At 40.3% G+C, this 13855-nt stretch overlaps 1 protein-coding gene and 1 long non-coding RNA gene across 3 annotated transcripts in view; one reads left to right on the forward strand and one right to left on the reverse strand.

Annotated features, from left to right (window-relative positions):
• LOC106723779 overlaps positions 1-13855 on the reverse strand; it is a 119303-nt gene that overhangs the window by 90341 nt on the left and 15107 nt on the right. The window lies entirely within an intron of this gene.
• On the forward strand, positions 7-938 carry LOC102251182 (monocyte to macrophage differentiation factor). The gene has a single exon (XM_005880552.2). It carries the CDS (start codon positions 43-45, stop codon positions 757-759), a length of 717 nt encoding a protein of 238 aa, XP_005880614.1. The 5' UTR covers positions 7-42; the 3' UTR covers positions 760-938.

Genomic DNA, 13855 nt, shown 5'->3' on the forward strand with positions numbered 1-13855 from the left:
CCGGCGCAGACGAGACGGCCTGCAAGGAGGAGCGAAGGATCAATGCAGTTCCAGAATCGATTCCAGCGGTTCATGAACCACCGGGCCCCAGCCAATGGCTGCTACAAACCAACTTGTTATGAACATGCTGCTAACTGTTACACACATGCATTCCTCATTGTCCCGGCCATCATGGGCAGCGTCCTCCTCCATCTGCTGTCTGACGACTGCTGGAAGAAGATAACAGCATGGATCTATGGCATGGGCCTCTGTGCCCTCTTCATCGTCTCCACAGTATTTCACATGGTGTCATGGAAAAAGAGCCACCTAAGGACAGTGGAGCAATGTTTCCACATGTGTGATAGAATGGTTATCTATTTCTTCATTGCTGCGTCTTATGCGCCATGGTTAAATCTCCGTGAACTTGGACCACTGGCATCTCATATGCGTTGGTTTATCTGGCTCATGGCAGCTGGAGGAACCATTTATGTATTTCTCTACCATGAAAAGTATAAGGCGGTTGAGCTCCTTTTGTATCTCACAATGGGCTTCTCTCCAGCCTTGGTGGTGACATCAATGAACAACACGGAGGGACTTCACGAGCTCGCCTGCGGAGGCCTGATTTACTGCCTGGGTGTGGTCTTCTTCAAGAGTGATGGCATCATCCCGTTCGCTCATGCCATCTGGCACCTGTTTGTGGCCACGGCAGTCGCCATGCATTACTACGCCATCTGGAAGTATCTTTACCGAAGCCCCACAGACTTTATGCACCATTTATGACTGTTCTGTACCAGGTGTCCGCACCAGTATTATTAGAGCGGTGGCACTTGGGAGAGAAGTGAGAGCTGCCTATTGCACAGGAGGAGGAAAAAGACAACTGCACTGACTTTCTTTATATAGTCTGACTATAATTATTGTGAAAGTATCAATGCTGTGTTCTGGAATGTTCCAGGATGAATCTGTTAAGACCCACCTGGGAGGTTTTATTCCCTCTCTAACTTCAGGGGAAAATCCCCACCTGGAGAAACAACCTTTCTCAGAGAGGTGACCTTGGTTAAAACACATAGCACTAAGGGGAGCAAACATATTAAGAACAGTATGCTATATACGCCAGGTCCCTTGAAACATATGCTGTGCAGATGTTTCTTTCCTGCAGCAACTGTGTCAAGCAGCAAGGATGGACCGGCTTCCGGCAGGGTCCCACCAACTACCCCTCACTTCTGATTCTAACAACTACAGCTCCCAGCTCTCATTCCCCATGCTTTTAAGAACCTCTACTACATGTTCTAGTGTCATGTCTTCCACAGAGACAGTATTTTAGAATAAAGTCATTAGTAGGGTAGGAAATGAGAGTATTTATCTGCCTTAAAATATACCCAGCGCGATAGGTATTCAAAAATATTTATTGAAAGAATTCCTGATTTGATGGAAGCTACAAAAAATAAAAGCCCTGGAAAAGAAGCCACCTACAGAATAACTGATCTCTACTTTTAGGTTTTAAGTTAATCATTAAAAATATTTAGAATGACTCCCTTTCCCCGACGAAGCAATAAATTGATCTCTATATAGAATACAAAATTGTTTAGTAATATGCCACAACACTTTACAGAGACTCCTATTCCCCAATATTTCTATTCTCCCCACCTTCCTGTAAGAACAGAACTCCTAGTGTTATTTGCTTCCCAGATAAAGAATCTATTTCTCAACTCCCACTCTCTCTGCAGCTAGACATGGGTATGTCACTAAGTTCTGGCCAACGGGGTGTGAACAGAAGTAATATACATGACTTCTAGGTCATGCACTTAAAACAAGGAGGGTGGCTTTCTTCTCTTCTTTTTCCCTTTCCCAATGGCTGGGATGCACACGTGATGGTAGGTACTGGAGTAGCCACTTTAAGCTGGGAGTTGAAACTGTGTTGTGAATGACAGAGCAAAAGAAAGAAGCAGCCTGTGCCTCTGACTCCATCAAGCCTCCCTTTGGCCCTTAGACTGCTTATACTCAAACTGTTACATGAGGTAGAAACTTCTATTTTGTCCAAATTGTGGTTTTTTGGAAATGCCTCTGTTGCCTTAGCCCAATCTGTATTTAAACCAATATTAACACCAGGCTACATTAGGAGAGAAAGCTAAAAGGAAAACTCCGTTCATTTGAAACACAAGTTGAGCAGAACTGATTATTGAGATATGAGCTGGCCCCCATGTTTTCCCCTTCTCGTATGGTTCCCGTACTTTCAGAATGGGCTCATAGTGTGGTTGACTCATGAGGAAATGTTGGGCCTGTAAAATCTCCCACTGCCGGTTTCTATTGTGTGCAAAGACATTGACTAAGAGAAGTGGCGATCTTTTCTTCTTCCAAACCCTCATAACACTTCACCTATACACTTCTTAAGGCCTCTAACATTTCCTATCTTGTATAATAATTATCCATGCCATCGCTTTCTTTGTTTTATGCAATGGCAGTTCCAGAAATCTATACAGGAGGAGCAATTGGGGTGGCAGGAGAAAAGTATAAGGGACTTACCATGAATCCGTATTGGAATATTAACTGTTTTTATTTTTTATTGCACTTTAGAGTTCATAAAAGAGAATATTTTTCTAAAGATGCTTTTATTTTAACTTAACTTATTACAATTTTTCATTTCCCTTGTCAGAGAACACTGATTTAAAGGAAAGATGACACTGGAGCTTATGAAGGAGTAAAATTGCTCCTCGCCTTCTAGGCTCCTTTGGGTGCAGCCGCTGGCCTTCAAGACTGTGAACCACTTGTAACCTCTGTGGTCCCCAGCACAGTGCCTGACACACCATTAATGCCTGACATTGTTTGTTGAATCAATCATCAACAGTGGTCACTGTACCAAGTTGCATCGTTTTTCTTCAGCCCCTTTGCCCATAAGAATTCAAGGTGTGTGCTTTCCCACTTGGGATGTATTTGCCTTACAAATTTTTTTCAATAAATTATCATGAAGTGCCTACCGCTATCATGGACACAGTTCTACGAGCTGGGAATACATCAATGATCAGGCAAGATTCCTGCCATCACAGAGCTTACATTCTACGGTGATGTATTTCTACGCAGAGATGAGATTGCTATGCAATCATTCACTTCCTAACTTATTACAAGTGTCGGACCAAAAGTGTTCATCTTTCTCTTATATCACTTTGTGTTTCTGCCTCTTCTTTACTTTTGCCTTCAGCTATGATTCAGTTTCTTCTAAAACTTACCATGAACCCAGGGTTTTCTCTCATTGGTACTATTGTTTTTACTTCTCCCACTATTGGGAAAAGTCAGAACTATCCTTCAAAAATAACAACACATTATTGTTGAAACTTTTGACCAATGCTTCTAAAGCTTAGAAATATTAGTCACATACAGCCAAATATCTGAGCGTCATAGAGTCCTGGACTCTTAATAGCATGCAATTAAAGGAAAAAGCTTCCACTGAACTAGGATTTAATTCTGCCACTTAAACCCAGCAATCAGGCACCTCTGATGTATCACTAGCATCCAATGGAAACTAAAGTCCTAGAGTAAAATCAAGCCAGAAGTTAACATATTTTTTTTCTGTTTCTGAGAGACCCAATTCTTGTGTTTCTTGTGGAAAGGAAGTATAATGGAAGAAAACAAAATCTGATAAAAAATTGTGTGCTCTATATTCAGAAAAATGTAGATAAGTGCCTATTCAGAGCATCCTTCCCACAATTCCAGGAGTATCACTGTTACTTTAAGGCAGTGGTTCTCAACCTTCCTAATGCCGCGACCCTTTAATACAGTTCCTCATGTTGTGGTGACCCCCAACCATAAAATTATTTTCATTGCTACTTCATAACTGTAATTTTGCTACTGTTATGAATCGTAATGTAAATATCTGATATGCAGGATGTATTTTCATTGTTACAAATTGAACATAATTAAAGCATAGTGATTAATCACAAAAACAATATGTAATTATATATGTGTTTTCCGATGGTCTTAGGCGACCCCTGTGAAAGGGTCATTCGACCCCCAAAGGGGTCATGACCCACAGGTTGAGAACCGCTGCTTTAAGGCTATCTGTGGACTCTTTTTTTCCCCTTTATTGAATAAGATATTACAAATGTGTCCTTATCCCCCCAATGTCCCCTCATCCCCCCCAGTCCTGCCCTCACCCTCACCCTCTGTTGTCCACATCCATCGCTTATGCTTATATGCATGCATACAAGTCCTTTGGTTGATCTTTCCCCCTCACCCCCACCCTCTCCTGCTTTCCCTCTGAGTTTTGAGCATCTGATCGATGCTTCTCTGTCTCTACATCTGTTTTTGTTCATCGGTTTACGTTGTTCATAGCTTTAAGAGTTCCCAGATTAAAGAACCCCGCATTTGTACTTTTCTGAAGTCTTTAACTTTAAAGACTTCATTTCATTTTTAAGTAGCATGTTTAATGACAGCACTCAACAAGTCATCATATTTAAATAGGAAGAACGACTTCCAAGGAAGGGGGAAAATAGTGAAGAAATGTCATTAACAATCAAACAAATAGAAAATAATACAACTGTACTATTTAACACATTTTAGGTAGTGAAGCATGTTTCAAGTACCATTCAGGTTGATGAATTTGCAGCCTCACTGAGCTCTGCATTCCATTCTGCCAATACTGTAAAATACATTGCAAAAATCATGCAATTGTTTATTCCTTTTGATCCAATATTTTCACTTCTAGGAATTTATCCTAAGAAATTACTGCAGCCAAGTCAATGCCTTTATATCTAATCTATAAAAACAAAAATATGTCCATCTTCCTGATAAGCTTCAATAAACAAATTGCAACATTGTAATTATGAAGACTATGTTGAACCATAGAATAATATTTATTAGACAATTTATCTTTAACTTTTTGGTAAAGAATTGGGAAACAAGTGACTACCCAAATAAATAAGAAATTTCCAAGTCACAGTAGCAAAATAAGAAATATGAGTATCTTATTGCTATATTATAGAACTATATACACACTTGGAAGGTAATTTACACATACTCAATTCAGCAAATATTAATGGAGGTCCTGCTATGCATCATATACTCTGCGAGGCTGGGAGGGTGCTGGACTGTGACAGAGGCTATTGGCTAGTCACCTAATTTCATATGCCCTTTTTCTTAGGCACAGAGCTAGACCCCATTTGCAGTTAGGTAGCCATGAGACTAAGTACTAGCCAATGGAACAAGAACAGTTACATGTGTCACTTCCAGTCCTTGCTCATAATGCCCTCCTACTCTCTTTCCCTTCTAGCTGCCTGTGATAGAGATAACTATGGTGATTATAGAAGCCACAATTTGAAGATGGCAGAGCCTCTGCCAAACTGGTACCCTGAGTGAGTGCATGGAGGAGAGCCACTGACCAATCTATTCATCTTCCCAGGACTCTGACATGAACAAGAAATAAAATTCCATGTGTTGAGCCATTACTTGTTTGGGCCTACTCATCATTGTAGTCTTGCTACTCTAACCATGCATACATTAGCCATGAGTTTTAAAATAATTATTCTAAATTTTTCATTTAAGTTTACTATAAACTATTAATTTAATAGGTTGAAATAAAACAAATAAATAAACAAAAAGGTTGAACTCATATGATCAAGCCAACTATTTTTTTCTTTTCTTGATTACTCACTAAAATACTTGAGGCTTACTCAATTAGGGCTTGCTCAATAATAGTCTAGAAATCAGACTATCTTTGTTTCTTATTGATAAAGGTTATTAAAAATAAAAATATAGTTAATTTTATTGGTTATTATAATTTCTTGAGGTTCAGGAGACATTTCAAAAATGTTTAAATTATTTCAAATTATACTTCTCAACTTAAAATCTCATACTTCAGCCCAAAGCAGATGTTTATCTCTCCCTCCCCTCCAGCCTCCCCCCTCCCCTGTTGGGGAGGCAACCAATCGATGATGTGTCTCTCTCTCCCCCTCCTTCCCTCCCTTCCACTCTCTCTAAAAAAATCAATGGAAAAAATATCCTTGGGTAAGGATCAACAAACAAACAAAAAACATTTGCTTTTATTTTTATATAGCATCCACAATAATTATGGGGGGATTAAATATGCCAGTTTAATTTCATAATCTGCAGTAAAAATATTTGCTTAGAATATTACATATACAATTAGACACTGAATGTTGGGACAGACATCTGCATATTGATACCTGGGAATATTTAGCAGGCGCTGGGTGGGGGTGGGGGCGAGGGGAGGAATCTTTAAAACAAGACAAGAATTTCACACATTGGAACAAATACTCAGAACTGAAAGTAGCCTATGCATAATTCCGTTCCTAGCACACATGTTTAAAACATTTTTTCATCCATGTGTTTCAGACTGCCTTCACCTCTTTTATATTTGATTCTGTCTTAGAGTGTATGGGTTAAGGTTTTCATCATAAATAATCTTTTGTTCAAGTGAAAAGAATTCATCCTATTTCAGTCACAAGATTCTGAAAAACCCCCTCATCACAAACTCCGTCTCCAGGTCAGCAGGGTGCCATCAGCCCTAACAATCATTTTCTATTTCTTTCTAAATATAAACACAAGAAATTGGCGCACAGAGCACCTCGCCCACAATTGGATTGCAGTGGGTATTCCCAGATCTTAAAGACACCTGAAAGCCTGGAGCTCCTGTCTCATCCTCCCAGAGGCAGGAATTGTTCAACTGAAAGCCGACCAGATGAGAAATCTGTTTATGTAAAATGTAATGCACCCCACAAGGAGGCCTGCCTGCTTTAAAGTTAAAATGACCACATATCCATCATCATCTGACAATATTAATCTTACCTTTCAATTTCTATATAAGCCATAAAATCAGTTTGAACTTAGATCTCTATTTGTATCCAATGGCAAATAAAAACTGAAATGTTTAAAAAGCCAGTAAATAGAAATTTACCCCCAGATAACACAATTAACAAGCCAGTGGGGTTAAAGCTACCCTGGAGAGGAGAAAACAACAACAACACTCCGTGTGGAGTAAATGGGGCTGGGGGGAGGGTGCACACCCCAACTCCTTTCTCTAAAATGAATGTGACTCAGATTACAAATTAAAAGAGTAATCTATTCCGCGCAGGTAGATACTTTTTCTCGCAGCTGTACTTCTCGTTTGGTGTTTATGGGGAGCACTTGAGAATGACTTAATATGAGTTTAATGGCGGTAGGAAAAGAAGGTAGAGCTCTCAGAAAAAAGGAACAAGAGTAAAAGTGCAAGTGGCACTGAGACCAACCACAGGTATACACACCTGGCCCCTGGCCGGGGACAGAAGCCCTGCATCTTCTTGTGTTGCCCTCATGGGTTGCCTTTCAAGGGTGATGCAGGACATGATTTTCCCCCTTTATATTTAGAGATATTTAAACAACTGCACAAGGAATTAAAGTGAGGGAAAGTTACAATGTACTTACAAGGAGTAGTCATTAAAAATCTGAAGAACTACTTAATGTACTGTAATGCTAACTACTTAATGTACCCCTCCTAAAACTCCCCCAAAGAATGCCACCACCCCAAGCAACCTAACTTTAAAAATACTTGCTTCAAGTATGCATTCATTTGTTAATTTATCCTAGATGTAGATCTTGCTCTAGCTCTGTACCGGGCTCGAGCTGGGAGCTGGGTTATTTCAGTGGACAAGACAGGCCAGGTCTTTGCTTTGATAGTGAGTCTGCCCTGTGATTAGATTTTGGAAATCCATATAAGTGACCATCTTAAAGCGCCATTTGCAGATATCATAGAAATGTATAACAAACACTTCTTCCTTTTAATTACTTAACTCCTTCATCTCATTCATTGACTTATTGAACATCTGTTGTGGGCGCATTCAGGTATATTTTGGAAGAGTACACTTTATTCAGTTCTTGTCTAAACTAGGTGAGGTTTGGTCTGAGCCAAACTCTCAATTATAGGCTTCTCGTTCTGGATCACCCCAAGGGGCTGCATCTTAGTGCCTGGCCACATGGTAGACGCTTCAGAAATGTTTGCTGGATGAATTTTTAAGAATGAGTGAACACGCTTCAGGGATTACACATTCTGGACCACTACTTTTTTGAACCCCAAATACCAATAATTACTTGGGCATTTTGTCTATTTTGCGATTAACTAGTTAACTGTTTCATGCGAATGGCAAGCAACAGCTCAAGGTTATTGGGGCCAGATATCCTATCTTCAAGCTCTTCCTCTCTCCAAAAGCTTTGCAGAGCACAAGGCATTCAGCGGGTACTCAGTAAAAATATGGGAAACTTTCAGACATGGAAGCGAATCACCATTCCCACGGAAAGTCCCTGGCATTTTCATTACAGCATCTAGTATTCTGTGCTTTAGCCAGTTGGATACAATCTCTCAATCATGTCATGTTTATTCTTATTTCATATCTTTGTTCCCTCTATTCACCGCGCCCCGCCCCCCCAACCCCAACCTCCACATTCCTCTGTGCTAACCTAATCTTAAACCATTTTAAAAGACACAACCACAGAAGTATTCCTTTTCTTTCTAGGAGTCTCCCCTGAGTTATACCACACCCCTCACCCAGGACTTATTGTCTGTACCACGTATCAATTATCTTGTGGCATCTTTTGTACTGTGGCCTTATTTTGTGGTTAACTTTCTTTGCCTGCATATCTTATGGTCAGTGTGCTGGGTATGCTGCTTGCCCCTGTAGAACTATACTGTTCCCTTCTCACCCTGTTCTGTATACCGGGTTGCTGAGCTTCATGGATTGTGTCCATTGTTCTCTGGTTTTGGGTTGAGTTTAACCAATGACAGTCACCAGCTGGAAGTCAGAAGGTGATGGGAGAAAATGTGTGGCATTTGTTGCCTGGTCCCTTCCTTGCTGGGACCCAGCATGTCAGCATTCTTCTCCTGAAGCCACAGCTCCTATGGGGTGGCTCTCTCCTGCCGCCACAGCCATAATCACTGCAACCGCTTGCTCTGGGTTCCAGGAACTGCTCCTTCCTTTAATCCCTTCAGGTTTAGGGGTGGAAATGGCTCCTCAATATTGCTATCTCCTGGTGCTCCACTATCCCTTAAGGGTTCCCTCACCCCAGCCAATACATTTGCAAATAGCCATTCATTAAACTCTCCCCAATTGCCATGCCTGAGGGCACCATCTATTTTTTGCCAGGACCCTGAATAACCCAGGGATCGACTGTGGCTTTCGCCTCTCTGTATATTCCCATGGATTGCATTGCCTACGGCCCCATAGCTTCTCGCTCACTGTTCTTAGTAGGCATTTGCTGAAGAAAGGAATAAAGTCAAGTATGAACTATTATATCTGAATTAACATTTTATAATTCACATAAGAAAAACATATCTAGGAACTATGGTTCCTCAGTCATGAAGATTCACCTTCAGCTGCTATTTATGCATATCTGTATACAGTGCTCACCAGTTCTTTTGTTCTTATTGTTTCAGGTTTCTGCTGAATCTGTATTTATAATATTAATATGTATTAAGTGTAGTTCATTTATTTAAACCCGCTTATTCTTCTGGAGAAAAAAAATTAGTTGGGTTAATTAAACTAAAATTTCCATTTTTTTTTTCTCTTTTTAACTTATTTTTTTTTTAGTAGTTCCTTTATTGATGATGACCCAATCATAGCAGACTCTGCCCCTCCTCACTCCCAGGCCTTTCCCTGAACATGTCTTTGCATACCTCAATATGACTAGTGGAAAAAAAAAATAAATCTGGTAAATAGCAAGCTGTCAATCTCTTCAGGAAGTCCCAGTTTGTCCACCAGCTTATCTACTCCTGGTCTGCTGAACGTCCAAGGTGCCACCTGACATATGCCTATGACACATGGGTGAGAAAAGAAGTGTGTTAGCTCTATGAAGTAGAGATGAAAAGCTAGGTGTACACAGATAACCTCAAGAACAAAATGACTCCCTAAGCAGAGATCTTTCTAAAGGACAAAGACTGGCCCCTCTCATGGTAAATGCAGCCTGGTTTTCCTTCCTCAAGGGTCTTCCTTAATATACATGTAAGTTTCTCTGCATTGTCTTTTAGAGTCAGAAAATGCCCTATGACCACAAAATCCAAGCTCTTTGAACCATGGGGCTCACTGAGCAGCACCAATATCTGTTAACATCCTGTTACCATAACTGTTGTTGTTCACCAAGAATAATGTTGCAATTAGTGAATTTCTAGCTAATATAGTCCATGAAACACTACTGTTTGGTAGTTTCCTGGGTCAATGAGTAGCAATGCAGGTTAATTGTGATAGGTATACCAGAGTTCTGTTCAAAACTTTAACAGTGGTGCAGCCAGATTGAGAGATACAACCATCAACTTTGGAGGATTAGAAAAAAAAGACAAAATCATCTCAGCTAAATGATTCATCATTCCAATCACTTTAGAATCAAACCTAAGAGGGAGATTTTGGCATCTGTGATTTCCGTGCCTAAAAATATTCAGAAAGGAAGAAAAAGAAACCTATCACAAACTAACTCCAAATTTTTATTTTACAAGAGAAGAAATGAATCATGATTAGTTAGTGGCAAAGAACTACATACTGATAATGTACCCAATATAATTTCTACCTTTTTCCAGAATAAAATTGTGGGCTAAACTTGGAAGGGTTTTCAAAAAGTAAATATAACAATCACTATAAAATGTAGAGGGGCTTAATCCTCTTGAGCCTCTGACCTTTATTGCATTTTGAGTGAGCTTGGAGTTCAGGTAGTACTACCCTGCCCACCCTTTCGTGATAATAAGTAAATAACCAAATGACCCAAATAGATTTATTCCAGAAATAAGGGGGTGGGAGCTGGTGAACAATAAGAAGCAATGCCATGGGGGGTACAGAGTTTGAGCTTTAACCTCATGTCTTTCCTCCTGGGTAGAGATGCTGACATCCCCCGCCCACCCCACCCATTCCACCCCCCAAGATGCTCATTTCTTCTTTACATTTATACAAATGACAACTACCTACAATTCCTATGGTCATTCTTAAAATTTAAAAAAAAATCTGAAACCATTTCCTCATGACAAAGTAAAATAGTTTTAAAAGATAAACAAAACAGATAAAGAAACACTTTACAACCCCGGCAACCACATATCCGGACAATTTTGCAGCATTGAAGAAAGCCTTTGAGTTGAATAATTGAATTAGAGACAGCTAGCATAGCTTTGTGAAAGCGATACCTCATGTACCTTACTAGTTGGAGTGCTTTAGAGGGCATTTACTGCCATAGAAAGAAAATGGAACACAATGAATGTCATATAATTGTTGAAAAGCCATTGGATGTTTTCAACAATGAAGATTATTGGCTAAGACCCATCTATTGTGTAAGGTAAAATAGCTTGTTGGATTAAAAAATTGTTCAGAACCTGCAAAAAGTGAGTGAATGTTAATGGTAATTTTTATTTTAACTGAAGAGAGGTTATCAGTAAGGGTGAAATAATAGCTTTGAAAGAAAATGAAAAATTGGAGGAATACACACAATCCAACCTTATTACATTTGACTACTGTGATCTATTCTCTGGCACCACATACTAAATTTCCAGGTATTTTTTAACCCTATTATGTTTACTGTCTCATAATAGCCTCTCTACCTGAAGAAGAGATAGAAAGAATGGGGTTTGTTTAACAGAATTCTATCCAGTGTGTTGACTGTGATTCGTGGAGTACACATCCTTGACTTTTCCAACTTAGTTACCTAAAAATTACACCTATGTTCTTCTAAGAAACAACATAGCCAGGCTTAGCTCATTTGGCTCAGTGGATAGAGCATCAGCCTGTGGACCAAAAGGTTCCGGGTTTGATTCCAGTCAAGGGCACGTACCTTGGTTGTAAGCTCCTCCCCACCCGGCCCAGGGCCCTGGTCAAGGCTCTTGCAGGAGGCAACCGATCCATGTCTCTCTCTCACATTGATGTTTCTCTTTGTCTTTCCCTCTCTCTTCCACTCTCCCTAAAAATCAATGGAAAAATATCCTCAGATGAGGATTAACAACAACAACAAAAAAACAGAAATAAATAAATAAATAAATAAATCATAGCCAAAAATACTAGCTTACCTATGTTATTATTTCTCTGTGTATATACAAACTGGCCCTATAGAAAAATATTATCATACTGTATATCTACAAACAGGTAGGCAATTTTGAGATTGCTAAAATAGCTGATTCACCTTGCCCATCAAAAAGACTCTGCATGTAGTATTAATTGCTTTTAGAAATTTTACACAAGTCAAAATGACCAAAACATTTTCAGGTATCCAATTCAACCATAAAAATATGGGCAGAATCTTTAAATCCATTTTTTTTTTTAATCCTGAGAGTAGTATTTTTAGGATATATAAGTCTGGCATGGTAAGGAGTTTGTTTTGTTCTGGTGGCTTGTGGTAGAAATCATTTTCTTCCAGTTGTCTTAAGCAACTTCTAAAGAAAGAATAAAATAAAAAACATAATCGGGATAGGTTTTGCAGCAGGTAAATGAATAAAAATGCTCTAAGTTATAATTTGATTATAAATCCATGCCATAATTTAAATTAGATTTTTTAAATTTTTAAACCTTGTTGAGATACTATGAAATCTCCAAAATTTGGAAAATTGGTATTCATATTGACTTGTATATGTGCATATGTTATTGTCTGTTAATGATAACAGCTGTTGTGAAAACAAGGAATTGTATAAAATTAATTTGAACACAATGGGTCTGATTCAGCAACTTAGGTCTTTTTAGAATATCTATACTAATAAAGAGCTAATATGCTAATGGCCCATACGCCATAATGGTAACGACCAGGTCATTAGCATATTAGCTGGGGCGTTGCTCCGGAGACTGGGCAGAAGCAGGGAGGCTCCCAGAGAAGGCGGGACCAGCCCTAGGTGACTCAAATGACTGAGGGCGGGGCTTGAAGCGGCCAGAGGAGGCCAGAGGGTTAGGGGGCTGGGCTCTGCGTGAACAGGTTTGGGTGTCAAGGCAGGGCAGTGCCGTGGGATTCCAAATCGTGTGCTGGGCTTCTAGTCTTTAATAAAGCACTGTACTTATTGTGGACAAACACTTATTACTTTACATTTTTTCAGTAAATATATTCCACTATTTGTTTTGCTGGATATAAACTCACTGAGGAATTACCTTACAGAATGGATTTCAGTGGCATAGTTGTTAAAGGATGGAGGTGTCTAATATTAAAAGAGTTCAGAGCACCCCAACTGTGGTGGCAGTTGCATGAATCTATACATATGTTAGAAAGTTCACAGAACTGTACACCAAAATAGTCAATGTTAAAAAGTAAAAAAGTGTAGAGGGCCCTTGGGAAGGCACATGGGCATCTAATCTAATAAAAGACAAACATGCAAATTGACCGTACCTTCGCTACACCTTAAGCCACGCCCACCAGCCAATCATAGCGACTATATGCAAATTAACCCAACCAAGATGGCGGCCAGCAGCCACGGAGCTGAAGCAAGCAGGAGGTTTGGTTTCTCCAGCAATGGAGGAAGCCAAGCTTCCCGGCCGGCTTTGAGCTCCACTGAAGGCAAATAAATAAACCCCAGATACCTGCTTTCAGCCAGCCGTGGCCACAGAGCTGGAGTGAGCAGGAGCGGGCTCTGAGCTCCACTGAAGGCAACAAAGTTTCAATTATAGAAGGTAAATAAATCCCAGAATAAAAAAGAAAAAAAGGAGAGGCTGGGAGCTTCCATCACCAGGGGGCTTGGCCAGCCTGAAAACAGCCCTCAGCCCCTCACCCAGACTGGCCAGGCACCCCAGTGGGGACCCCCCCATCCTAAAGGGGGTGTGGCCAGCCTGAAAATAGCCATCAGCCCCTCACCCAGGCTGGCCAGGCGCCCCAGTGGGGACCCCCACCCTGAAGGGGGTGTGACCAGCTGCAAACAGCCATCAGCCCCTCACCCAGGCTGGCCAGGCACCCCAGT

Source organism: Myotis brandtii, unplaced genomic scaffold, assembly GCF_000412655.1.
Source record: "Myotis brandtii unplaced genomic scaffold, ASM41265v1 scaffold640, whole genome shotgun sequence".
Lineage (NCBI taxonomy): Eukaryota > Metazoa > Chordata > Mammalia > Chiroptera > Vespertilionidae > Myotis > Myotis brandtii.

Bases quoted from the DNA above. Each gene is read 5' to 3' on its own strand.
- LOC102251182 (XM_005880552.2), top strand. From the start codon at position 43: ATGCAGTTCCAGAATCGATTCCAGCGGTTCATGAACCACCGGGCCCCA.